General features: G+C 40.6%; 1 protein-coding gene and 1 long non-coding RNA gene across 3 annotated transcripts in view; one reads left to right on the plus strand and one right to left on the minus strand.

Moving 5' to 3' along the window:
* Nucleotides 1–1713: 1713 nt before the first annotated feature.
* Nucleotides 1714–6204, minus strand: LOC116098600. The gene is made up of 3 exons (XR_004121888.1): nucleotides 6192–6204; nucleotides 5736–5974; nucleotides 1714–2388 (listed from the first exon to the last, which is right to left on the minus strand). It is a non-coding gene; the product is annotated as an uncharacterized LOC116098600 (long non-coding RNA).
* An 11387-nt stretch (nucleotides 6205–17591) lies between these two features.
* Cav1 (caveolin 1) overlaps nucleotides 17592–27994 on the plus strand; it is a 34908-nt gene continuing 24505 nt past the window's right edge. Inside the window, exons 1-2 of one of the 2 annotated variants that reach the window (XM_031381216.1) lie at nucleotides 17592–17883; nucleotides 19286–19450. In XM_031381216.1, coding sequence (XP_031237076.1) covers nucleotides 17854–17883; nucleotides 19286–19450 — 195 coding nt within the window. In that variant the 5' untranslated portion in view covers nucleotides 17592–17853. Of the gene's footprint in view, nucleotides 17884–18492; nucleotides 18582–19285; nucleotides 19451–27994 lie in introns of those variants that run through there. The other variant, XM_031381217.1, reaches the window with a different exon arrangement.

Below are 27994 nucleotides of genomic sequence, written 5' to 3' on the forward strand. Positions count from 1 at the left end.
GGAAAAGATCCCTGCCCTAATAGTGAGACATCCCCATACTACCCTCAGCACTACCAGGACTCCTGTAGTTCAACTTCTGCAAATGGCTTAGCTTCTGAGTCTTGGGTTTCTTATCTGTGATGAAAACACTGAGTTAAATATTCCCTCAAAAGCTCCACATGTCACTGCATTTTATAACACGAAGATTTAGGTATGTCTCTTTTTACAAATTTAGCTATTTAGTCCAGGAACTTTAACAACAACAGCAGCAGCAACAGCAATAATAATAATGAGGAAAATGAGGAGGAGGGGGAGGATGAAGATTAGGAATAGCAAGAAGAAGAAGGAGAAGGAGAAAGGAGGAGGTAGAAGGAGGAGGAGGAGGAGGAGGAGGAGGAGAAGAAGAAGGAGGAGGAGGAGGAGGAGGAGGAGGAGGAGGAGGAAGAAGAAGAAGAAGAAGAAGAAGAAGAAGAAGAAGAAGAAGAAGAAGAAGAAGAAGAAGAAGAAGAAGAAGAAGAAGAAATTAGTCCCTGTCAATTACTCAGTTGACATACTAAATATACATTCACAGATATACTTTGTACTCTTCCATTGCTTATTGGACTCTTTTTATGAGTTTGATTCTCTACGACAGGAATTTTTAGATTTTTTATAAGTTCTAATATTATCATTCTATTCCCTAAAGTAACATGTTCTGGTACACTTTAAATTGATTCAGATTAATTTGAAGACTTACTAACAAAATCAATGTTTTAATTGGTGTAATCATTTGGATTTTAAGTAATCCCCAAAAGTCTCAGATCCTAAAGGCTTGCTCGCCTGTCTGTGGTACTATTGGGAGCTGGTAGAACCTTTAGGAGTCTGGGTCTAGACGAAACAAGCCATGTCTTTGGCAGCGTAGAAGATGATATTGGATATTGGGATCTCAGCTCCTTGCTGCCTCTCTCCTCTCACTTCCTGGGTACCATGCAGGAAGCAGTTTACTCTACCACATATGTCCTCCCTCACCACAGCCAAAGTCAACAGAGCCAAACAATTGAAACATTTAAAAGAAAATATGACCCCAAAATAACCCTCTCCATCTCAAACTTATCTCAGCAGTTTGTCCCAGCCATGGAAAGCTGACTGAGAACCACCATTGCTGTTAGCATCTTCACGCCCAGCCTGGTTGTAACTGAGGGCTCCCAGCTGGCTTTACCCTCCGCTGTCAATATGTTCTCCAAATGTCCTTCTCGTAAAAATGTTATCCTTTCAAAGCTATGCCACCTCCTTGATTTAAAACATTGGCTATAAGTGATCACCCTTATATGATCCAACTTCTGAGTGACATGTACAAGGCTTATCACATTGTCACCATTAAAGAGTCTTGTTATTATCACTTACACGGTTAACTCACACCATTATTCAGCTGCTTAGGGGCCCAAAGCATGACTTCACATTTGATTTCTAGGATCCTGGAATGTTGGCAACCAAATGAATTCAGGAAATGGGTTACTAGAGGAATAAATGATTAAGGAAAATCCGAGGTGGTTGCAGAGTTAGAAGAATCACATTTCAAAGGAGTTTAACACAGACTGATTTTTGGTAAAACTTTCATATGTGTGATTTCCATGCTCATAAATCACTAAGGGAAACTAGACCTTGCATAAGACATATGACGTGCATTCCTCCCTTTGGGCCAATACCAGTTGTGCTGGTTACATGCATCATTGCTGTAGTAAAATACCTGACAAATACAATTTAAGGGATTTATTTTGACTTGTGCTTTAGGAAGAGAAACTCTTGGTTGTGGTGGGAAAGGCATAGAACAAAAATGTGGCTTACTTAGTTTTATTGCAGTCAGGAAGTAGAGCACAGGCAGGAAAGCTCAGCTAGAAACTTTAGACCCTCCCCATATACCCTATGTCCTCAGCGAGGCTCCACCTCCTGAAGGTCTGTCACTCCCTGCAGCTCTTTCAGCAGGGAACCAAGACATGCCTATCTAATTCTGTGTTGCCTTTCTCCAAACCTGCTTTCAAATTGTCAAGAACAGGGATCTGTAAAACTCGGAAACTTGCTTGTAGACTTGCCTGTGTGGTTTTGAGAATGGTAGTTTCTTTTACTATCCCATTTCTCACTGAAATAAACCGAAGCATGGTTTCTATAGAATGTTGCATGTTAGAAAACACATTCTATAGGTTGTGTCATTTGAAAACTAGGACAAATTAAATGGCTTTGTATGATGAAACCATACAAATTGCCCCATTTCTGTGGCTGCAACTACAGAATGTTTTCATAAGATAACAGGAGTTTCCAAAGGTTTTGTAGGGATTATGTGAAGCAGCCGAGGGAAGAACGTGGGTTGAGCTGCAAAGAGACCATAGCACAGCTGATGCAGTTCATCACAAATCAGGGTACAGGACATCTTTTCTGAAAAAAAAAAAAACAGACAAAGGGGGAGGCAAAGGATATCAGTGCACTAGAGATGCAGGCTAGAGATTCAAGGAATAAGAATCATTTGGGGTCGACTCACCCAGCGTCTTCCCTCTTCACTTCTAAGTAGAAAAATGAGCAAAAGAAGGCTCCCCTCATCCTAGTTTAAAATCACTTTTGTACCCTCTAGCCTTTCTCTGGGTAACATCTGAAAGCTACCACAGGTATCTTACCTCTGATGTCTTTTAAGTGGAAAATAACCTTGAGTGGTGTCACGTTCCAATTGATTAGCAGCCTTATATTTTAAACTTTGGCATGAATGGGTGGTCTAAAGGGGATATTGAACACTGCAGAAGGGACCTGCCCAGGAGAAGCCCTGAGTACAGTATGGAGCACATACACAGACCAAGAAGAAAGCCCGGTTAGAGATGCAAAGACAGGCAGCTACAATGGCCCTGACCTTAGCCTTCCACAGCTTGCTTTGGAGACCTCTGCTTCACATTCCTAAGCAGGGTTCAGTGGAAACTGAATAGGAGTGGAGAGAATGCAGTCCACAAAAGAGACTTCTTTTTCTCCGCAAAGAATTGCTTTTGTCTTACTGAATGAAAAGGGGCCTAGGGGGAGCCTGGGGACTCTGCGGGAACCATATACCCTAAAGACCGTCCAGTGAGCAAAACTGAAGATGAAAATCCTAAGTATAGCTGTGACCACTTGTGTCTCTTTCACCTTGCCCTGATCCACTGTTGACCCCAGTTACGGTGTCTGTAAGAGAGAGAAAGGATGCCACAGAGCAGTCAGAGAAATCAGAAGACACCACTCCAACAATTACCCCAAAATAGGACAGGGACACCTATCTGACTGCCCTTGTACGTGTTATGTTACCCAGCATGGCTGCACGGCTGGAGAAGTCATTTTGCCTTTATGGGAAGAGATAGAGGTGGAGGAGGATGAGAGGAAGGAAGAGAGGTGACTTGGTGGGAAACAGCGTGTCGCCAAGGACAAATATTGCTCACCAATATAAATGAATGAGGAAGAGATGAGAGCAACAGGTCATCTGTGGAGTATTCTTTTCTTTCCCTGCCTCCCAGCCTCTTGTCACTGAGCACCATCCAGTCACAAAAGGGGAGAGAGAAGGGCAGTAATCAGGCCCTGCTACAGCTGAATGGCAGATCAGTTCCAGGCAACTACGGTCTCAGCTAACTGGGACAGCAGAACAAGGAGTTGTTTGGGTTGTTGTAAGGCAGAACTAGGGTGTCTTTCAGGGAGGCAAGTGTCAAAGATTAGCACGCTTATTCTAATCCTTCATGTGCATATGACTGAGAGCTCTCAGTATATAATCAACTACAGGAATAATGTACACATTGGTTAAATACTCAGGAGCTGGGAACTTCATTTGTACCTTATGACATGGATTCTATTGTCCCCATTTTTTAGTGATGAAAATGATGCCTGGAAGTTGAAGAATTCGCTCAAGTTCACACTTAGAATTATGATTTGACCAAGACATTCTGAAACCAAAGCTTATACACCAAAGTTTATACTTGGTCTCCTAGAAGATGCCTACTTTCCCTAGGATCCTGTGCATGGCTTCTCCTGTCCTTTCTTTCAATGTTTATATGTTATATGTTTATATGTTATAAACATATGTGCAGAAGCACATGTGTGCATTCTCCCATCCATGGAGTGAGTCTCATGAGCTGAGAGGCAGGCCTTCTCCTAACCTGAAAGCTGCCCCCCTGCCCCGCGCCGAGCCCTGTCTACTAGTACAGTGCAATCTCCCACTTCGCTAGGCACAGCCTCTTTCATCTTCCTTTTACAGTCTTACTCCTAGCTCTTTAATTCTGTCCAGTGTCAGAAGACTATTTTCCAAATGCCATTATTCACAGATAGAAGCCCCAGTTCTTCACAAGTTTCTCTACAATTTCCCTCAAGCACAGAGATTTATCTAAACACTAGGCACATTGGCACACATTAACAATGGCATTAATTTTCTCTTTAGGCTAATCAGTTCTCTAAGCAGAACATATTTGGTGTCTTTATTTGTTGAAAAATTCTTTTACAGTGTGTCTAGCCTTTGGTTGTTACATACCTTTGTCTGACATTCAGTTTTTGAAATCCAAAGGAAAACATATTTGTTTGTTTTCCTATCATTGGAGATTTTATGAAAATTGTTCAAAAGTGGAGCTTCATGAAAATATATGGTAATATTAACAGTGCATAATAGCAACTGTAGTGTATTATGATGTTTTTGATACTGAATCTTAATTTGTAGCCCTGACTGCCCAAGAACTCATTATGAAGAACAGGCTGGCTTTGAACTCACAGGCATCTGCCTGCTTCTCCTGCCTCTCTCTGCTTCCCAAGTGTTGGTATTAAACATGTGTGGCACCATGCCAGGCTGTATATTGTAATCTTGTTATCAGTATTGGTTGGTGTTGTGAGAAATTTGTTTTTACTATCAAAAGTGGCTAGCTCTCCAAAGACCAATATTCTATAAATTTTAAGAAAATTTTTACTCAATTATTTCAATCTCTCCTACCTTACAAAACATTTATGCAAATCTTTCAAAAATCACATTTTTAATATTCACTTATCTTTACTTTTTATGTACATGAGCGGTTTTGCCTACATGTTTGCACAGCAGGCGCACTTGTTACCCAGGAAGGCTGAAAGAATGTGCTAGATTCTCCCAAACTAAAGTTATGAACAACTGTAAGTCACCCTGTAGTACTGGGAACCAAACCCATTAAGCCATCAGTATAGTTCCCTTTACAAATCTTTTCATCTCCTCTCAAAGGCTCTGCTGCATTACAGGAACTTAATGACCCTTAACACCCAACCCCTCCCCCCTTTCCTTCAGGCCACTTTCCAAATTAACCAATTAGGAATAGACTGTGAGGCTGAACCTAAACGAACAGGGGTGAATAAAAGATAGAGGAATAGAATAAAAGATAGGGGCCATCTTGACCATGAGGACTGCTTGCTCAGTTTTGGCTGTGATGCACCTTTTGACAAAGACACTGTCTTCTCAGGTCACTTTCCTTGTTAGATATTTCTTTGTGCAGTAATATATATATATATATATATATATATATATATATATATATATGGAGGCAGAAAACCCATACACACATATATATACACACATATATGTGTGTGTTACTCAGTATGATTTTTTACATTCTTTTTTATGTGTATATGTTTGCATGAGGGTGAATGTATGTAGGGAGTAGATCTAACATGATGTGCACATAGATGTGGTGGCCAAAGGTTGATCTTGGGAATCTTCCTATATACTCTTCAATCGCTTGAGTCAAAGTCTCTCAAAGAAACCTAGAACTCACCAGAATGTTTAGTCATGTTAACGAGATTCTCCAGGAGTCATGTCTCTACCACGTGAAGCTGCCTGGAATGAAGGTGAGTCCCCCACATTCACTCAACACTTCTGTTGGTTCTGGAGATATGAATTCAAGTCATCTTGCTTGTGTAACCATATGTAGGAAATAAAATAATTGAAATTAAGACTCCACGACAGTTTCCATGAGGTTGCTATCCATGATGCAGTGATGTGGTCAGGGCCATCCTAGAACAAAGGAAAGGTAATATGGTGTATGTGACTATAACATAGAGCACACAATTAGAACATACACTGCCATATGGCCACATAAAGGGACTAAACTGTAAACAGAGCTGGAGGAGGGGCTCAGGCTTTAGATGAGAATCCATTTAGCAAGGGGCTGCACACATAAATGTTGCTCCTTGGCATAAGGCCTTGATGCCCTATCTCTCTGCACACATACCAACAGTGGAACTTCGTGGTGATGCAGTTGTTTTGGAGTCCCCCATATACTGCCAGAAAGGCCATGAAACTCATTGGTCTCACTGTGTTAGAATCTTATTTTGGTCCATCATTTTGATGCTCATCTGGGATGACTGATGTTCCTTCACATCTCTAGAAATTGCTATTTTACAATTATAAAAAAAATAACTAAGTATTTTCTCATGGTTATGAACATTGTGACTCCTACATTCATCTTTTACTCTAATGTTTCAACTGATATAATAAAACAGGACAGTGCTTTGTGATAATGATTACACCAGGGGCTGGAAAGGCAGCTCAGTGTAACCACTGCTCTTACAGAGGACCCTAGTTAGGTTCCCAGCACCCACAATGGGCAGCTGAAAACTGCCTGCAACTCCAGTTCTGGTTTAGACCTAAAGTCTGGGTAAGTCACATATATTTGCATAATTAAAACTAAGAAGCATATTTTTAAATATATGTGAACCCCCACATTCACTCAGCAATGATTTTGGTTCTGGAGATATGAATTATAGGCATCTTGCTCGTGTGACCATATGTAGGAAATAGAGTAAATGAAATTAGGATTCTGTCAGAGGGCAAGGAGGTTGTATTGCTCAGTCTTAGTTGTGACTGAAGATAGTTCGTATCTATTCATCTTCTCATCTTCTACTTCTTCCTTCTCATTCTCATTCAATCCTGAGACCTGAACATTTTATATGACTCCAAAGGGCAAAGAATTTCAGTGAAAAACAAAAATTAAGTGGACTACACAGCATGATTTTAGTTTATTTATAACATTGTTTTAGCTGACCTAACAAAACTTAATGTTTTTCTCATTAAAATATGTTAGGCAGGGGTTTTCAGCCTTTTTAATGCTACCACCCTTTAATACAGTGTCTCATGTTATGGTGATCACCAACCATAAAGTTATTTTTATTAGTACCTTATAACTCTAAGTTTGCTTCTGTTATAAGTAATAATGTAAATCTGTGTGTTTTCTGATCATCTTAGGAAACTCCAGTGACCCCCCCAGAGAGATCACGACCAGAAGGTCGAGATCTGCTGGGGTAAGGTGTAATAAAGAAATAAAATAAGAAAATCATCAAATGAATACGTTTAAAATAGCTAATATTTCTTATAGACATATATGTGCTTACAAAGCAATAGTTATACACTCACCAATATCAAAGATGGGAGTGACCATGAGCACAGGAAACTGTAACACTGTGATACATGCAGAGAAACCTAAGACACAACTGCACTCTCTTCTTCAACTCAGAGGTAGACAGGCAATCACAAAAATATCACAGTTAGGACTAGATGACAGAAACAAGATGAAGGCTCTCCAGAGACCAAGAGCAAATCTGATCAGTATCAGGGCTGCGTGTACCAGACCAGACCGTGCAGACTTACATGCCATTCAGGAGCTAGGGCCATGATCAAAGCATAATAATAATAATAATAATAATAATAATAATAATAATAATAATAATATCACAATCATCGTCATAAAATCATTTGTACCATCTAGAAGAAACAAGCGACCCATCAATTGAACCAAATTGGTCAAGCTTTTAAAAACAAGATCCTTTACAGGACACAACAGTCTTTTAGTATGAGTTGTTCCAGAGGCTGCCTACAGTATGCAGTTTTGGAAAGGGTGATTCTTATTACAACTTTTTGAGCCTGAAAGCCTAAATAAAGTTATCTTTATTAGAAAGGACACAAGAGATATGTGTGTGCATGCTTGCAAACCCACTCACACTGAATACTACATACATAAAGATATTCAAATAAGAACAGACAAAAAGAAGACTGTGAAACAACTTGTCTGGAAGAACATTGGTAATGGTCAGCACCTTCTACCAGAGGCACGTATGAAAGGGACAACTAGGATAAATATTTATCAAAAATAAATATTAAATATAAATAAAATAATAATATAAATATTAGTTTATTCAAAACCTCCACAAGAAAATGTTCAACATCAGGCAACAAAATCCCTCTGCCTAAAGTCTACAAATGAAGTGTCCTAAACAAGTAACCTCTGGTAAGATCACTAGGTCCAGTGCCTCAACTCACTACTCATAGGCCTAGTTCACTGGTGTATTTAATGGTGTACTTAATGCAATCAGTCTTCGTGTGTGTGTGTGTGTGTGTGTGTGTGTGTGTGTGTGTGTGTGTAGAAAGAGAGAGAGAGAGAGAGAGAGAGAGAGAGAGGCATGTTAGTCTCTACCTAGTGCATAATTTCTAATTTCACATTCCAAGGACACTTCCTTTTCTAGAGAAAAATAATTGTCATTTCCCTCAAGCAATTTAGCCAGCATAACTATGGGGTTTCCCTTCAATGATGCTTCCTGCCATTTGCTTACAAACATTTCTTTAGTAATACATCACTTCCTCCTGCTGAATTGAGATTCCCTCTTAGTCACCCAGGCTATAGTTCCAAGGCTCTTCCTTTATTGTAATGGTTTGTTTGTTTGTTTGCTTGCTTGCTTGTTTGTTGTGTGTGTTTTCTGTTGTCTGTTTATTTTGTCCATGCTTCCTATACAGGTTAGTAGTATTTACTGGCATGGTTTCAGCTTTATAAAACGTCTTAAGGGTTAAAGTTTTTACAGTTTCTTCTAAAGCATTACTTTTTTTTTTCTTTTTCTTTTTGGTTTTTTGAGACAGGGTTTCTTTGTGTAGCCCTGGCTATCCTGGAACTCACTCTGTAGACCAGGTTGGCCTCGAACTCAGAAATCTGCCTGCCTCTGCCTCCCAAGTGCTGGGATTAAAGGCGTGCGCCACCACTGCCCAAGTCAGTACTTCTTAAAAACATGAAGACTATGGATTGCCTGAGGATTTTGGTATAATGCACTTCTGAGTCAGTGCGACTGTGCTAGGAACTGGGATTCTGCATTTCTAGGGGTCACTCACTCACTCCTGTGACTGACTCTCTAAACCACCCTCAGAGGGGTGTGGCTTGGAGTGATCTAAACCCTTTTACTAAGGCATAGACCCATAGAGGAGAGACCAATGAAAGAGCTGCAAACAAAGGAGACAGAGGGTGACAGGTGACATCCATGCTTTGATCTTCTGAAAAGGGACAGCAGGTGCTTTAAATACTAGAATGTTCTCTATGCACATTAAAACACATTTGAATACTCTAAACTGGCAGTAAGGAAGTAAATCCAGTCAGCAGCCACATGAAAGCAAAGTTGCAGTGCTAGGCTTACTTTGGAAAAGAAAATACTAAACTTTACATGAGTGTGAGAAAATAGAATGCTATGTGAAGACCAAACCATTTAATGGCTAATATAAAATAACACACACACACACACACACACACACACACACACACATACACACAGCCTGCACTTTTTAAAAGTGTTATATATTTATCAATAAGTATCATTTCCTTGAAGGAAGCGATGTGCAGACCCATTTGCCCAGGTAAATGCAGTTTCTGGTAAACAGTTTACTTACTGGGGAAAGCATCAAATGAAGGAGTTTCCTTTATTAAATAATGAAGAGTTGACTTGAAGCCTTGAACCTGTAAGCAAAGGGCTTTTGTGGACGACTCCACCCAGATATTTACATTTGCTCAAGAAAAATGTCAGTTTCATATCTTCACTTTATGATTTTGAGATGTGCAAACAGCAATTTTTGCTTTTTATCACTACTTCAGGACCAAAATATATGTTTTGACCCACTATTATTAAATATAATAGTGTATAGTTTTGCAATATAATACAAAAAAAGTATGCAGATATTCTTCAAAATAGTATATATTGGTTTTGCTTTATTATATCCTATATGATAGCACCATTTGTAGTCAGTTCTGGATAGCATTTATGAGACAGTCACATGTCCAAAAGGGAGTGTCAATTTACTTAGCTTGCTTGAGGGGAGGAAATGCAGCCGTTATTCCACTACTTAATGTCTCTCAACTAGATTTAAAACGAAGTAATTTTCTACAACACTTAACTTTACATTTTTTTCTGAAAACTTGTACACCTGAGACTTATTTACAGTAAATAATTTCAAATTTAAATTCAGTAGAATTGCATTGGGGTTTTCATTATTGATATAAATCTACTAAGATTAAAGAATGAAATAAACATTTATTTATTTTCAACTTGATGTTTTTAGAATATATAATCCTCAGATCATGCTACTATTGGCTATAAGCTTAGATTAAGAAATTTTTTTTGTCTTAAAGAATGGAAGGACAGCTAAGATCCAGTTATCAACATAACAAAAATAGATCATTCATTTTCATGGCAGCTAATTTGAGTTATTCTATGTCATCATGATAAGACAATTACTCAAGTTGAGAATTTTACATGAGTTTCAAGCATATCTCTCTACCCTGGAGTTTTGTTAATTCGCTGCATAATGATTTCTGGGAATGAGACAAAAGACGGCTATAAGATATATATCAACACTTAGATGAAAATTTAGAAAATCTGTAAAAAGCCAATCTCTGAGCCTCCTCTGGCTGCTCTTTATACACAGCCTTAGCATGGCTTTCTCATTGGTGATAGTCAGTTTCTCCTCCCATGTCCTGGGGTCAGACCAGGTCAATGCCTAGACACACCTACTATACAAGGCCACACTTGCTAATAATGCCACTCCCTGGGACAAGCTTATTCAAACCACCATAGAGTCCCATCAAAACTTGTTAAGGCTCTTTCTCCTTGTTTTCTAAGCCTTTAAAACCGCTAGATTTATACAAGCATGCTGTAGAAATAATTGGTTGCTACACTCTAAAGTTTAGGGGTTTTTTTGTTTTGTTTTGTTTTTTAGTAAATATTTTTTTATTAGATATTTTCTTTATTTACATGTAAATTTCTCCTTTCCCAGTTTCCCCTCCAAAAAACAAAGAAACAAACCCCTGTTGCCTCCTCAAATATATATATGTATTTGATATATATATATATATATATATATATATATCAAATGTATAATAATAAAATCATGTTGGTTCCCATCAACTTTCACTTTCAGTTAGCTATTGTGGTACCATTGAGACAGATCAATAAAGCCACAACAGACTGGAGCCTAACAATCACAAGATGACCATGCTTTCAGCAAGTTGTGATGGGACCCTATGGTGGTTTGAATATGCTTGTCCCAGGGAGTGGCATTATTAGGAGTTGTGGCCTTGTTGTAGTAGGTATGGCCTTGTTGTAGTAGGTATGGCCTTGTTGTAGTAGGTATGGCCTTGTTGGAGGAAGTGTGTCATTATGTGGGTGGACTTTGAGAGCATCTTCCTAGTTGCCTGAGGATGCTACTCTTCTCCTGATTATACTCCTATCAAGATGTAGAACCCTTGGCTGCTTATCCAGCACTGTGTCTGCCTGGATGCTGCCACACTTCCTGCCTTGATGACAATGGACTAAACCTCTGAACCTGTTAATTAAATGTGGTCCCTTATAAGAGTTGCTCATGGTGTCTTTTCTCAGCAATGGAAACCCTAAGTCTGACACAAAAGTGAATTCAGTTTTTTTGTTTATGTGTTGGTTGGTTGGTTGGTTGGTTTGTATGGTTTGTTGGTTTAGTTTGATTTTAGTTTTTTTGAAATAGTTTCTCTGCATAACCCTGACTGTCCTGAAACTCTGTCTGTAATCCATGCTGACCTCAAAAGCAGAGATCCACCTACCTCTGGTTCCTGAGTGTTGGGATTAAAGGCATGTACCACCACACCCTGCTAAAATAAATTCTATTTCAATACAGCATTTGGTGCTTAAATGATTTCTGGGGATTTCACTCAACAGTAAATAGCATCAGATTAATTTAGAATTGAGTAGTAAAAGGTTTACTGATAGAAGTGTGAACTGACCTAGTAAAATCTAAATGGAGATAGTACTGTTCCACTAGTACTATTTTGAATTAATAAAGGGCAAAGGCTTTAATGTGAAGCTGTCTGTGAAATAGAAGTATTGACAGAGATCCTAAGATTAAACATTTGCAACTTGAGTTGGCTGGTTTGTGATAGTTCAGACAAACTAGGTAGAGCTCAGAGATGTGGCTGAGAATAGTGATATTTTCCAAAGTTTACTGATGTCCCTGGAGCCCCGCTTCCCAAAGCAGAACTGTGATATAAAAAAATTACATAAAAAAAAAAAACAGAGTAAATGCTCTTCATCCCCACAGCCTTGTTCCTGAGGGATTCAGAGTGTAGAAATATTACTAGGTGACACAGGAATAGGCTACTAGCTCAAGAGAGAAGAAGTTAGAGGACAATATGTTCATAAGCAGATAATATGCAAGATTCAGAGAGCAAAGATAATGCTTTTGGTTCCTGGGTAAAGCTCTTGTTAGTTGCAGCCCCCAGCATGTTTCAATGAGCCATGATAAGGTGAGGGAGTGACTTACCGCACTTGGCATGGATGGATACTGGCGTATCACTCCCATCTGTCCAGTTTATCATATTTCCACAGAGCCCTTGGGACAGCACTGAAATAATAAAAAAGCATCACTGGTCCTATGCTAGTCAGTTCCACATCACTGGAACAAGTACTTGAGCTAATCAACTTGTAAGGAAGAAAGAAATGTTCTGACTCACAGTTTGACTGTAGGTCATGGTCAGATGTCCCTAGGCTTTGGGGCTAGTTTTAAAGTAGCACATGGTGGGAGTATTGATCAGAACAAAACTGTTTGCTTTGTGATAGGGACATATAAGAGAGGATGAATGATCTGGAGCCAGACATAACTCTTTCTGAGTTTGCCCACAGTGACCTAATGATCTCTTCTCATAATGTCTCCACCACCTCCCAACAGTAGCACTCTGGGGACTTTGGAGAAACAGTCAAGATGCAAATTAGAGTATCTTCTAAATGGTGCATGGAAGGACCATGAAGAATGATGTAGGGGCATCCACTGCCTGAGGATAGAGAAGTGATTTCAACAGGCATTGGGCTGCAAAGCATCCCAAGACATGTACAGGCCTCAGAATTGAATTCCTCAGCAATGCAAAAGCTCACTCCTAAACAAACTACTGAGAAATGGAGGAAAGTACAAATTGTCTTCAGTGAAGTTTCTGCCGCCTAAAGGAACTGGGATTTGTTAGGGAAATTAAGTTCAGCTATTGAAAAGGGTCGCTATGATTCATAGATGACTTTAACAATGTCTATGTTTTCCACTTAAATTCTAAGGCAAACAAGACAAAGTGATTTTAACCATCAAGCTTGATGGAGACTGCTCATATCCTGTTTTTACGCTGAATGGTTGGATTATTTTACAATAAACATATTATGTGGTAGTTTGAATAATAATGGCCCCATATGCCCCTAGACTTGAATGCTGGGTTATTAGGGAGTATTCCTACTTGAAAGGGATTGGGAGATATGGCCTTGTTGGAGGAAGTGTGTCACTAGGGGTGGGCTTTGGACTTTCAAATACACCAGCCAGGCCCAGTGTCTTTCTTTCTCTTCCTGCTGCCTGCAGATCTGGATGTAGAACTCTCAGCTACTTCTCCAGCATCATGTCAGCCTGCATGTCTTTGTGTTTCCCATTAAAAGGTAGTGGATTGAAGTTTTGAAACTGTAAGCAAGCCCCAATGAAATACTTTCTTTTGGAAGAGTCTCCATGGTCATAGTGTCTGTCTCTTCACAGTAATAGAGCATTGACTAAGACATTTTGTGAAGTAAAGTGTGTCCATCCCACTATTGAAATTGTGGGCTAAACTCTGTCCCTGAAGGTTAGTGGCATCTATCATAATTTAGGTAGTTGCACCAATATTTTAACTGTGTCATCTTATGGAATGTTCACAGTACCCCTGGTGGATGTATATCAATTATGTCTTCCATTTAAAAAAAAATAAGGAATGTAAAGCTAATTAGAAACACTCTCCAGGAATCTTGATTGAAAAAACAAAGAAACAGTTTACTTAGTCTTTTTAATAAATAAATAGAAAAAAATCATTAAAATACTGAAAGAAAAGCTGGGCATGACATGCCTATAAATTCTAATATTTGATATGTATAGTCAGGAGATGAGAAGTTCAAGGCCAGCCTTCTCAAATACATAGGAAGTTTGTCATTTGTTGATGATGATGATGATGATGATGATGATGATGATGATGATGATGATGATGATGATGATGATGATGATGGAGAAGAAGATGAAAACTCAAACAAAGAAGTTCCAGCTAGACTCCCAGTCAGACAGGGATAAGAAGGGAATTAGCAATACTGTTACTTTCCAAGTGAAAGCCATGCCACACAGGAAGAAGGCCTCCGTGGACTCTGGTAGACAAGGCAAATAAAGGGAAGCAGATGAGGTGGAAATGTTGAAAACCTAGTGACTATTCAGCTAGGCACAGCAATTGCTAAAGTGTTGACATGTTCATGAACCCACATGTAATGAGTAAATCCCCTGACATGTATGTACCCTTGTCCCAGAGGGCTACCAGCCAATTATCAGTGCTGGGAAGAAAGCCTCCGAGTGATAGCTCAAATCTGGAATGAGTGGTAAGTGGCTTTGCCATACTTAAACACACACACACACACACACAAACACACACACAATGCACAGCCATTTACAACCCATTCCCAAATCTCTTTTCTAAGCTGATTGACAATGACACACCTAGATAACAGAGGCATCTGAATGTTGCAAAAATTGGAAAGATCTGCTTTTATTTTCTTTTTTCTTTTGAAGACTTACGTATTTTTCTTTTATCTGTAGGAGTGTTTGCCTGCATGTATTTAAGAACACTATGTGAGTGTCGGTGCCTGTAGGAGCCAGAAGAGGACAGACGATTCCCTAAAACTAGGGTTATGGTCTCAGTGTGGCCTACCAAACCCAGCCCAGATCCTCTGCAAGACCAGCAGGCTCTCATAACCCTCCTTCCTTCTCACCCATCGCTCCAGCCCCGGAGTTTACTTAAGACCATTAATGTTGCTGGTTAAACCTCAGGTTTCTAACCACAGAGTAGAAATAAGATTAAACTAGATGAAAAGAGGGAGAAGGCTCCGTGTCATGAGAATGGGAAAGAGAAAGCACCGTAGGAAGATGAGCCTGGCAGAGAGAACACAAAAGGCAAGCTCATTGTTATTTAGCCACAAGCAGATCCTTGGTCCTGGAATTTAACAAGTACAGTTATTTGTCAACTGAGAAACAGTTTATTATCCAACAAAATTTCTTCAGAAGTTTCAGGGTGTATAGACTTCAGTGTCTTTGTCTCTAAGATAGTGGGTGGGATTAGACGACCACAGCCATATTTAGTTAAGTATCTCTCTATTCAGGCAGGCCTTTAACGTTGCATCTGACATGAGAAAAATAGCAAATAAATAAACTGCACTCTACTCATCTCCAGGAAATGATTTAGAGAAAGTTATTAACTTTCCCTCAAGCCTCAAGTTACGAGTGCGAATATCAAAGGAAAGAATTGTTTACATCACCTATTCACTTAAATCTCATTCCTGAGTTAGCAGAGCCCTGCATCTTTACTGCTCATAGGATTGGAGTCATTTCTCCGAGTCAGCTGTTACAAGAGCATAAGAGCTGCTTCTCTGTGGTGCCTATGTCTTGGGGGTGGGGGTCGCCTAAACAGTGGATGGTTTTTCTGGTCATTGTGGATGCATCTTGGCATTGAGAGCACAGAGCACTCCCCTGGTCTTTCTGATTCCAGAGCCACTGTTGATTTGACTTGAATATGGGTTTTCCCCTGGAGGTGGCTTTCCCTCTGCTGAGGACTGTTTTAGGCAATCACTGAGGATGGTTCCAGAACTTCTTTCTGCCTGGAATGCAAGGCAAGCTTTCCCCATTCCTGTTGACTTCTTCACAGTCAGAATTACTCAGAGGCAGCTTAAAACAATAGGTGGGAACCAGTTTGTACATGTTTCCTTAGAGCAGAACCCTAATTGCCTCGAAGCAAATATCTCCGAAAGACAATGTATGTAGTAGACAAGAGGTATCCTAAGAGATCTTCAGAGGCAACTAAGGCAGGATACATGGAACCAGAAGGCCTTTCCTGGCTTACCATGTATGTGAACACACAAGTTGATCAATGATTTTGGAAAAGTAATTTAGTAGAAATAAAACTAAGGAAACTAGCCTTTTGGAAGATCTTTAATCTCATGGTGAACAGCCAGCGTAAGTTACCTAATGTTTACCACACTGACTTTCCCCCTGCCATCCCTAGTTAAAATTCATCCTTTTATTTTTAACAATGTACTGCTAACCACCCTCATTTGATCAGTATGACATATGCAAGCGTGGAACTAGCACACTGCACTCATTAGCTATGGGTATCACATGCTAATAAAAATAAATAAATTATTCATAAATAATGTATTTTTATAATAAAATAGATTACAAATTTATAATTAATCAAATAATTAATTAACAATTAATTCAAAGGACAGATTGCCTCCCTGTCAGCAGGGACCCAGGTTACTGGTCTTCTCTTCTTTCCAGCTAGATGATCAGTTCTTTCAGGGTTCCATTTTATCTATTTTCAGGCCTCTGGTTTCCTCTTCATCCTCCTCCTGAGCTTCTTAGAAACCATTTTTAAAATGTTCACTCTCCCTTCCAGTGTGCTAGGGAAGTATTTGCATAGGAATACTTAGGTAAAACATCCCTTTCATCCCTGTGGGGGCAGGAGAGGAAATTGCTTAGTTGCTGTCTCTAGTTAATTACTCTTTTCTTTAGTAAAAAGCAACTATAGTTTATCTTATTTTTCCTTACAATAAAACAAAAGGAGGTTGGTCAGCTTTTGAAACTGATATTTTAGTTGCTAACTTAAAAAAAAAAAACTACTTTGTCAAAAACAAAAAACGTATTCTCTCACAGCCAAGCACATATTCCTGGGCCAGGATCCTCTATGGCAGAGGATGTAGTTCGATGTTAGAGTTTATCTCCAGGTAAAATACACAAAGCCCTGGGTTCGATCTCAAGCCAAGGAAAAAAAAAGTCCTCTCTAGTAACAATCTTGAGCCCCTAAGTAAAATGTTCTGCAGTTGAAAACATTCAAAGTGCTTATGATTTACTGTATAACCTATAACCTGTTGGTAGGAATTTCATTTTCTTTATTGCAGAGGCACCCACACAGATTCCTTCGTTGTGTTTATATATATTCAAAAAAAAAAAAAGTGTTCCCTCAGGCTCCCAGCCATTTCGCTTCTGTATCTTTCTCTGTGCAACAAGGAGAGAAATCAGTCCTAAGAGGTAATGGGACGTGGGAGGGGAAGCAGCTCAGGACAGAGCAGAATTCTTTCTGCAGAGCCGGATGCCCATACTGGGCATCTCTACAGACTTTAGGGCTCCCTCCACCCCTGCTGAGATGATGCACTGGGAAAACACGCGCTCTCCCCTGGATGCCTCTCTGTTGGTTTATAGCTGGGAAAACGTTGCCGCGGGTCTAAAATATCTGCCCAAACAGCCTAGCTCTGATGAAGGCTTTCTCACAGGCTCTCAGCTTCCCGCGGGCGCTCCCCGCCCTCTGCTGCCAGAACCTTGGGGATGTGCCTAGACCCGGCGCAGAGCACGTCCTAGCCAACTGAGAGCAGAACAAACCCCTGGCGAACAGCCAAGAGGCTCCCTCCCAGCCACCGCCCCCCCGCCAGTGCCTTTCCCCCTCTATACAATACAAGATCTTCCTTCCTCAGTTCTCTTAAATCACAGCCCAGGGAAACCTCCTCAGAGCCTGCAGCCAGCCACGCGCCAGCATGTCTGGGGGCAAATACGTAGACTCCGAGGTAGGCTTGGGTGAGGGCGCGCCGGCTCCAAAGTGCCTGCTTTTGCTATCTCCCACTCCAAATGCTCGGGCTGCTTTCCTAGCCCCAGCCCTCTCTCCACCTTCACAGCACTCGAGCTGGCACCACGGAGGAATGGGCTGGGTGGGGAGGTGAAAAGCTAGGAATGTCTTAGGGCTTCCTTTTGGAGAGGGGACCAATGGAGCCAACGGGGGAAAGAAGGACCTCCGGGTACGGGTACTCTTTTGCGAGTCTGCCAGACTTAGGAAAGTTTTCCAGTTGACGATGTTCCCGGGACCCCACTGCGGTCCAGCCCCTACCTACTGGGTAGCTTAGGCTGGTACTCTGTGTGTGTGTGTGTGTGTGTGTGTGTGTGTGTGTGTGTTCAGGGGTGGGGGAAGAGATTTATTTGCCCGCAATCCTGGGGACAGTCCCCCCCATCCCCCAGGATCCTAAAGTGGCTGGCTTGGGCGGCGGCATGCCTGTATTGCACTTAGTGAAGTTCTCGAGAACTTCAATAATTCTTTCTGCCCCTGAGAAGCCCGGGGGTGTTCTGAGGTGGGGGGAGCCCCCTTCCTCACAAGTACCTCCGCCACTGCCATCTACTTCTTGGCACTCAGGTGGACTAAACGTGGAGACCTCGGTTCCCAAACAGGACCACGGTGGTTCGGCTTGGAGTAGACAGCCTGGGAGTGATCTAAGTAAGGGTGCGTCAGGCAATCCTTCAGATGGCATGTCCTTCTGGCGCATGAGGGTGAGGGTGAGGGGTCTTGGCACATGCCTCTGCTTAAAGAAGTATGTTAGATTGTGAGCCACTTACTCACTCCCACGGCCTAAGGAAACCCATAGAGCAAAGGTGGGTTTTAAAAAGGGTAGGGGCTGCGGCAGGTGCAAGGGAGAAGCGCGGAGGGACAGAGAAGATGGGACCATTAAGTCTGTCAGTTTGGTCCAGACGGCTCTTGATAACGCTGGAAGGGATCGTAGGACAGGGTTAACCATTAAGAGAGGGACAGGGGAGCAGGTTGTGGGGATCTGGATGACCTGGCCGAGAGAAGGAATACAGAGGAGGCTGAACGCCTGGGCTGGGGAGTCAGAGCTGGGAGCTGCGTGGAGCAGGACGGTGCATGGGGCTTCGCCCTGACCCCTGGCGGCGGGCGCGGGAGGCAGGCGCTCCCTGCCTGGTACCGAGGGGTGTGGTGTCCTCTGCTCCGTCCTCTTAAAAAGCTTGCAGCGCTGGAGTTTTCTGTGCGCAAAGCCTTTCCTTCGAGGTTGAAGCTAGCAAAAGTTGGAGCTCCAGGCTCCCCGACACACAGCCACGCTGACTCTCAACTCCTGTTTTTCTTTCTGAACTTTTCTTCCCACCACTGTTGCCGCCCTCCCGTGGCTTGGCCGGTTGCCCTCACAGGGACATCTCTACACGGTTCCCATCCGGGAACAGGGCAACATCTACAAGCCCAACAACAAGGCCATGGCAGACGAGGTGACTGAGAAGCAAGTGTACGACGCGCACACCAAGGAGATTGACCTGGTCAACCGCGACCCCAAGCATCTCAACGATGACGTGGTCAAGGTAAGCGCTCCTTACTGTCTGGGTCCCACAGTGAACTCCCCCAAGCTTTGACAGACAGGCACTGTTTTTTGAGCTTGGTTGTGTGTGTGAGAGCCCCTGCGGGTCAGTGTCAGAAATGTCACATCTGTTTGCCTCCTCCTGCTGGCAAGTTTAGCAGGAATTTGGGCAGTTTTTCTTTTCGGGGGAGGGGGTGTCCGTAGAACCTCAGCCACAAGTGCCCCACCACACACATGCACATTATCCGGAATGGGAAGATGATTATAGTCCAATTGGCAGGTTAAAAGTCCGGTTACAGGTCCTTTACATGTTTGCTAAAATAACTGTGTGAGACTTTGTGCCACTGGTGAATATCAGAATGCAGAATGACTATATTCCTTCAGCTGAATAAGCTAAATGATTAGCCTATAAATACCAAATGAGTGGAAATGCTTACAAATGATAACATATGTAGATATATGTACATACTATGTACATATTTTGTACTCTGTGTGTGTGTGTGTGTGTGTGTGTGTGTGTGTGTGTGTGTGGTGTTTTAACTATAAAAACATAACACATGTGATTGGGTAAGCCAATTTACCAAACTGGAAATCATTTCCACCTCCTGATTTCTGGATCCCTTTAGTTAAACGTGTGCATCTGTGGTGAGAGCCAAGGTCAGCCTGCCCTGGCTAAGAGAAGTCAGGTTTGGTGTTCCACTTTACGTTTTCAAGATGTACTTGCTGAGATTTAAAATACATTACTTTCCTGACTTGCTGGCCAAGGTAGACTTGACACAGTGCTCTGACTTTCATTATCATTTTGTTATTCAACTTTGACCCGTTCAACAATTCTGGCTCAAGGAATTATTGTCTGAATCCGAGTGGCTTGAGAAATCCTGGACTTGAGCTGTCCTTGGCAGAGGGTTCCCTCTGAGTGTCCTGGAGGGCCAAGGAAAATCCTAGGTTCAGGGGTTCCAGTGGGAAGACACTGCCCTGCCCAACCCCTGATTCGCCATTGATGAAGTGATGCAGTTTCCACTCACAGCCTTCTATCTATGGATGGGAGGAACTCCAATATAGTTTCACCTTTATGAATAATATATTTCAGTAAGAGAAATGGCTTAATCTACTACTACAGGGAAAGTGTACCTGTCAAAACTGACTCTCTTGGTTTGCTGGTAGAGGGAAAGGAAAATTGGACCATTTTCTCTTGGCCACAATGTGGAATATTTAAAACCAGCAACGAAGGCACCTCGTAAATTGGAAGTTAAGATTGCTAAAAATCCGTTTATTACCCACACTTCCTTCAAGGGGAAAGAGCAGTTTGCTTTTCACCCTCCTTGTGCTGCACTGGTCAAAGAGGGAGAGTCCAATTATAAAAGCAGATTTCAGGATTTCACATTGGCTCCCTTCGATGGAGCCTCCCTGTTGTTGAAATGTGGATTCCCAGGAGCCAGTGAGCCTCCTGGGATGAGTCAGAAAGGCCCGCAGTGTGGATGTGGGTCTCCACACATAGCATGACTAAGTGGAGAAAGAAAGCCCCACTGGGAAAAGAGACTTCAATACAGATGGAAAAACGGCGTAACAGGCTGGGAGGAAATAGCAGTTTACAAAGTATCACATCAAGAACAAGTGTGGGGATCCTCAAATTAGAGAAATTAGAAGAGCTACAGCAATATCTGCCTGCTTGTTCACAGAGCTAGGAGCAAATCCAGAAAGACAGACAAATGAGAAAAATCTAACCTTGAGAAAAGAATTTGGCAGTGTTTAGGCAGATGTCTTGCCCAGGAGGATATCTTCAGAAAACAAGTGTTTTGCAAAGAGACCCAGGCTACCCCTGCTCATTAGACTCCACCCCTCCCCCACAGAACTAGCTAGAAAATCTCTATCATAGAAATCTCTGCTGGACAGTGTCTGGCTAGAGTATCCCCTGTTCTTCACTGATATGTTTGTATTCAGTTGAAATACACAACTAGACAAACCCTCTATGTAGACAAGAAATGAGGCCCAGATTTAAAATATAAAAAGAACAACATAGGTCATTGTCCAAATCATCTCAGTCCCGTGCATCAAGTATGGAGGCATGGGAAGGCACCAAAGCCTGCATGCTCTACACTTGCACTTCAACAACACAGAGCATGATCACCTAGCCCTCTGGCAACAAGAATATCAAGTTAAATATAGAATTGATGGCCAATATAACTGTTTTCATATAGAGGCTTGCCACTCCACATAATGGTTTGCCTACATATACACATTTACCCCCCAAATATTGTGATTTGAATGTTTTCTTAAACTTCTTTTACCCAGGTAGTTGAACCTTGGATTTACCATTCTTCCTCTGACATTTATAATGTTCATTCATTTACTTATTACCCATGATTGAATTTGAAAGTTTAAAAATGCATTAAAATATATGATCTTATTAATTACCATGTAATTTATTACATTGTTGCAACGTGTTAGGCTGGATTTTTACTATTTGATTCTTAAAAATAAGTCCAGCAGATAAAAATATTACTGTTAATACTGTTAATAAGACAAGAAAGATATGTACATATTATTAAAATCTTAATCTTAAACACACACACAACCACAATGGGTCCTTTAATTTTGCCTTGACTATCAAGGTACATGTAGCTCTATTGTTTATTTTATTAGCACAATTTATTTACTCTCTCCCACAGGTGCTTTGTGTTCTCTCTCTCTCTCTCTCTCTCTCTCTCTCTCTCTCTCTCTCTCTCTCTCTCTCTCCCCCCCCCTGGCATACAGTAATATGAGGCTCCATCATAAATTGCATTGTCATTTTAAAAATAAACTAAATATATTCTATAAGTCAAAGTAAATAGTACCACATATTGCAGAAGAAAAGTGCTTTTAAAAAGTGATTGTCACTGATACTGTCAGGAAGATGTCGCAGGAAGAGCAGCAGGTGGGTAGAAGATTCATTAAAAATACTTTAATGGAGAGGGTCAAGAGGAGCATGTGATCTGACCTGGATGGGAGAGCAGAGTCTGCAGGCGATAGCTTAGGAGGGCAGGAGGGTGCATGGAATGAGACTAGACTGTTATATATTGTATTTTGAGAATATTCTCTTCCATACCTTCCTAGCCTCCATCTTCTTACCCCTCCCTTCCTGATTATCTTCTTTGTCCCTCTAGATGCTTCCATATTTTTATTTTAATTTAAAGTTTGATTATAATTTTTAATTTTTGAGATTATAGTTACATTCCCCTCCCCACTTCCCTTTCCTCTTTCCAGCCCCTCCCATTGTACCCCTTGGCCTTTTCTCAGATTCATGGCTGCTTTTTCTTAGAACGTATGTACACATATATTTCTAAATATAAAAGTATAGCCTGCTCTGTCTATATAGTGTTATTTGTCTTTTGTCTGTGTATGTCCTCAGGGGTCATCCCGTTTGGCATTAGATGATTAACTGGTGTACTTTTACCTGGGAAACTGTTTCCCTCGCTCTCGGCATTCCTTAGCTGCCTGTAGCTTTTGTCTAGGGTTGAGACCTGTGAGCATTCCTCTCCCTTAACGTGTCTACGATGTCATCCTTGCTAAGATCTTGTTTAGGCAGCCATGTTGGTGAGGCTTCATGGGTGTTGCTACTCTGACATTTCTAGGAGACAGTGTCACAGCAAACTATGTGTTCCTCTGACTCTTCTCATCTTTCCTCCCCTTCTTCTATCACAACCCCTTAGTCTTAGGTGCAGTTGTGCCATATACATTTTAATATCTCACTTTGATTAGAATCTAGGGCTTCATGTGGCAGAGTAGAGCACAATAAAATGGAATGAGAGAATATAACCAAGCAGCAGAGTCCAGGATCTTATACTCAATTTAAGATTGTAGGCTCCTAAGCCAGCGGTGGGATGCTGTGGCATAATTGAAGATGGAATTGATATGAGACACTGGAATTTTGGAAAAGACTAAGGTGAAAGTACAGCTGTGATATAGCTATGCTGGGTAAGCAGGAAAGGGCTGAAATGCAAGTAGTCCACAACTCACTGTGGTTCAACCTGATTATTCAATTTTCGAGGCTACAAAAATGAAGCAAATTCAGTAGGAACTATTCTTCAATAATTTGAATCTTGACCTTTTCCTACTCTAGCAATGGTATGTAGCACAATGGTCTCTTGTGATGCTGGGCAGTGGCAGTAAGCCATAGTTCCCAATTGACCACACAATCCTAAGACGAACAACTACCAATACTACAGTATACCATGTGGCTAAACTATGGTGTTCAGTAGGTTAGGTCTATTAAATGCATCTTTGATTTGAAATATTTTCAACATATAATGCACTTAATTACTCCATGATCCAGATGTGATATGAAATGAATGGTACATACACTAGAGATAGAATCATCAGAGAACAAAACAACATAATTTATGGGAACATAATGGTTAGCAGCCTAGTTTCTAGTTCCCTGTTTTGGACATTAATGAAAAAGTAGGGGTTAATGAAGTTTAAAATGTTTTCCATGGTTTCAAAAGGTGCTTGAGACAGATACATTGAAATGTGCCAGTAAAGAAGAAAAGACAAAATTACATGATTTGTCGTGGATTATTGTCATGGGGAAGAAATGAGTTAAGTGATCTTGGGATTAGCACTGAGACAAATCAGAACATCTGGGAACAGGTCTTTGCTCAAAAGTAAAAATATCTGTTTGCAACTTTCTCTCCTGAACATAATTATATATATATGAACTCAGTTTTCGTTAATCATGGAGCAAAGGCATGTGTGGAGAGAGCAGAACATTATCAGTGAAGTTTTCTCATGCCTCTGTGATCCTTTTATATGAGAAAAAGTCGAGAAAATTTGGGATTAATGTCAGATAAGGATTACCTATAAAATAAAGCCACTTTAATATACATAGAATCAAAGCACACTTCCAATACTGTTGTGGCAACCTTTCTGTTGGAGTTGATAGACATTTTACTTGTTTGCTTGTTTAAGGTGCTTCTTAAAATTGTAATAAATATTCTACCACATCTGAAATCATACCTAGCATTCAGGATGTCCAGTTTATAAAGTTGGCATCCTTGATTGCAAATTTTTACATATTATTGATCAAAGCAAGATACTAAAATGAGAGATGTTATTTATTCCTAAGTATATGAATAAGTTTAAGTAAAAAATTATACAAATACTATATATAATATTTTATACTTATATATTAATGCAAAATCTATAACATATGTATTATGTATATTACATACTATATTTTAAATGCTTCTTTAAAAGTTGCTTTTGTTCTTATCTATCTCCTTACTAAGGTCAAAATACTGGGAGGAATTGTTCGTCTAAACTCTGACTTTTACTGAATAAAGATCTATATTTCTTATTATGACAAAGTGTAGTATATATCTTTGAATTATGAAGGGTCCATGATGTGGGATATTTTTCCATTAGCAGTAGTACTGGCTACATTGTCTAGAGGGTTGAGTTATGAACAACTGCAGTAGGGAACAGGATATAAAAGGTCCAGAAATTTCAAAAGCCATCTGCTTATGCATCCTATCCACTCAAGTGTATGCAATAGTAGGTACTTTCGAGCTCTTTCTAGTTTACCCTATTTTGAAACAGCAGTTCTCTATGATTGTATTCCCAGATAGAGCTGATTGCTAAAGAGAAGGGACTGTGTGAACTGACCTGTGAGGCTCTGAGGCTCTGGATCCTTCTATGACACTAAATTTGCAGTAGGGAGAATGGATGCCTAAAGCATAGTTTATGCCAGAATGCATGCACCCCTTCTTCTGCTCTGGAGAACTTATATGGATATGCATATATATATATATATATATATATATATATATATATATATATATATATATATATATATATATACATATGCACTCTCTGGAATTGTTTGTTATATGATACACACTCTATATAAGATGGTATATGCATATATATAAAGCTTCTATGATGTCATTGAAATATCTTTGCAAGGATAAATTGTTTTTGAAAGATATATATATGTCTTTGAAAATAATTTAGTAAAAGAGCTCCCCTCTCTTACAAAGTGGCCTAATGTAGAGGAATTCAGAGATGTCCTGGTGAAGTGGAAAGACTAAATACTTTTCAAGAATGTCCTTTTGAATTCTGTAAAATTGTGATTGAATCACAGAAAATACTGTAGTTAATATTTAATCTCCTCTCTTCACATATTGGCTTTCCATTTTTTCTATTGAACATCTGAAATCTGAAGTCTCCAAAAAATGGATAGTTTCTTTCCAAACCCAAGAGGTTTCACAGATTTAGTTAAGGCACAGAGTAACTAGAGGAATTCTTAAAAATATAGATTCCTGGGCTCACCCAGGAATTGATCTGGAACATACAGATGGAAGGCCTGGGCACTGACATTTTCAGAGCATCACATGATCATTCTTCAACTTGATTGATTCTGCCCAAGTTGTCTTAAAGACACATACTCTCCATGAGAGCAAACAAGTCACGTGGTAGAGATTGTTTGTTTTTTTGTTTTGTTTTGTTTTTGACATTTTCCCTGACAGTATATTATTTGAGGGTCTAGACATCTTAAAGCTTGTCAGAGAATTTTGAAATGGCATGGAGTGCTCTCATGTTAACCTTGCTCAATGGTTTTCCATCTTTTGAGGTCATTTGAGCTTACAGCCAACTGGAATCCCAAAGACCCAGGATAATTGGAGTGGGGCAACCATAAGTTCCATGTTGCCCTATCCCAAATAACACTGCTAAGTCTTGAGCAACCAGGATTTTTTTTTAACCTTGAGCAATTATTAATAGTGTTCCCCATTTGGAACAAGTGCCTCAATTTGGAAGAAAGCATAAAAATGCATTGGCAATCATCTGTTATTATTTCTTATGCCTGAGATACACTAGACATCTTTCTACTCCATTGCACAACAGATGATATGTTTTCATATTCCAGGTGTTCCCTGCCTCCCTCCTGCCCACTCTCTAGGGTCAGGCCTTTTCTGCCTTTCATTATATCCAACAAGCTGCCCCATCATCTGGATAAACAGTTGATTCTCAACTCAATCTACCCTGTGCTAACCCATTGGATTCTTTCCATGAATCACAGGGTTAAATGCACTGACATTCCTCCATCACATACTTTGTCAGTGACTCAATCAAAAGATTAAAATGTTTAAAATCACTTAACTATTTTTCAGTTAGTCCAGGAAACATAAAACAGCATACTTTCACATGAGCCATTGTTTAGGGAGGGGGAAATGTTTTTGAATTCCGTCTTAAAGGAAATCTGCATGATCCATGTACTGGGTGAGTACCAAGGGATTTAGCCAGTAGAACAGAGTTACACCTGCAGAGAATACATATTTCCTGCCTCTCACGGAAATTGTGCTGATGGTTCAGATATAAAATACATCTTGCTCTCTTTATTGAGCCTTACAAAGATCTCTCTTGTTAGTCGTTACTTCATGAAAAGGGAAGTGGATGTTCTTAAAGATACAAAAGCATGTTTCCCTTTAACCATCATTGCTTGCTCTGGTAATTAAAAGCTAGGCATTTTTAACTTCGAGGAGACTTAAGTAGGTTCCAGTGAAGTATATCTCACAGTAACGTAAAAGTTAGAAGCTTAAAGCTGCATTAAGTATACAAACCTTTTTCCAAGCCCAAGAACAACATTATAATATAGCTAGAGATTGACAGATTCAACCCTAGATATTTGCATCTAGATATTATACTGGCTTACATAGGGTACAGAAACCAAACACAAGTATACTTCCCCATTTAGAGTGAATCATGAAAGACACTGAGAACAAAGAGTGTAAAACAAGGTGACTGAAAGCAAACAAACAAAAAATTTAAATGTCCCTGCCTGGTCACCTGCTCTGTGCTAGGCTAGGCTGCATATACCCCAGCCCCAACTTCCCTCCCATTTACTTCTATTTGAAAGTGCTGTCATGTATGACTACCCAGCCAGGCTCAGGCATTAGCTGAGTAGCTGAGTCACAGCACCCATCTGCAAGGCTGTAGGGCAAGGATATACACATAGAAAATTCTGAGGAAGATTGTATAACTAAAGGGCAGGCAACAACTAAACACAAAGCAGAAAGTTCTTGGCAGTCTCCAGAGTCAAGTACATGTTTGCACAGAAAGGATTCCCACCAAGTGCAGCCAGGGAGCTGAAGGTGCCTGCTATCAGCAGCAATTCACTGTATCCAGAGCCAAATGTAGAACCAGCAGCCAGTTCAGCAGGACCGTCTTCACTCAGCCACCATGTTTGTGTTTTTATAGGTGTCCCACAAAGGGGCCTTGGGGCCACAGAGTCTCCTGATGGTACTTGCCCTTTCAAAGGCTGGTTACAAGCACCCTAGCCCTACATTTGTAGGTAGGGGGGCAATGGGGAATGGGAGATTCTCTCCAGCCTTTCCTACATCTCGACTCAATGATGCTCATTTCTCTTCCTCCTCCAATGGTCCTGTGAGATCCAAACTGTTGTTGCTACCATCATCATCACACTCATTTTGCAGAAAGGAACCACAGGTTGCTCAGAGTTGCACAAATAGAAAGTAGGCTGTCAGAGTTAGAACACAAGGAGTGGAACTCA

This window comes from Mastomys coucha, unplaced genomic scaffold (assembly GCF_008632895.1).
Source record: "Mastomys coucha isolate ucsf_1 unplaced genomic scaffold, UCSF_Mcou_1 pScaffold20, whole genome shotgun sequence".
In the NCBI taxonomy this organism is placed as follows: domain Eukaryota; kingdom Metazoa; phylum Chordata; class Mammalia; order Rodentia; family Muridae; genus Mastomys; species Mastomys coucha.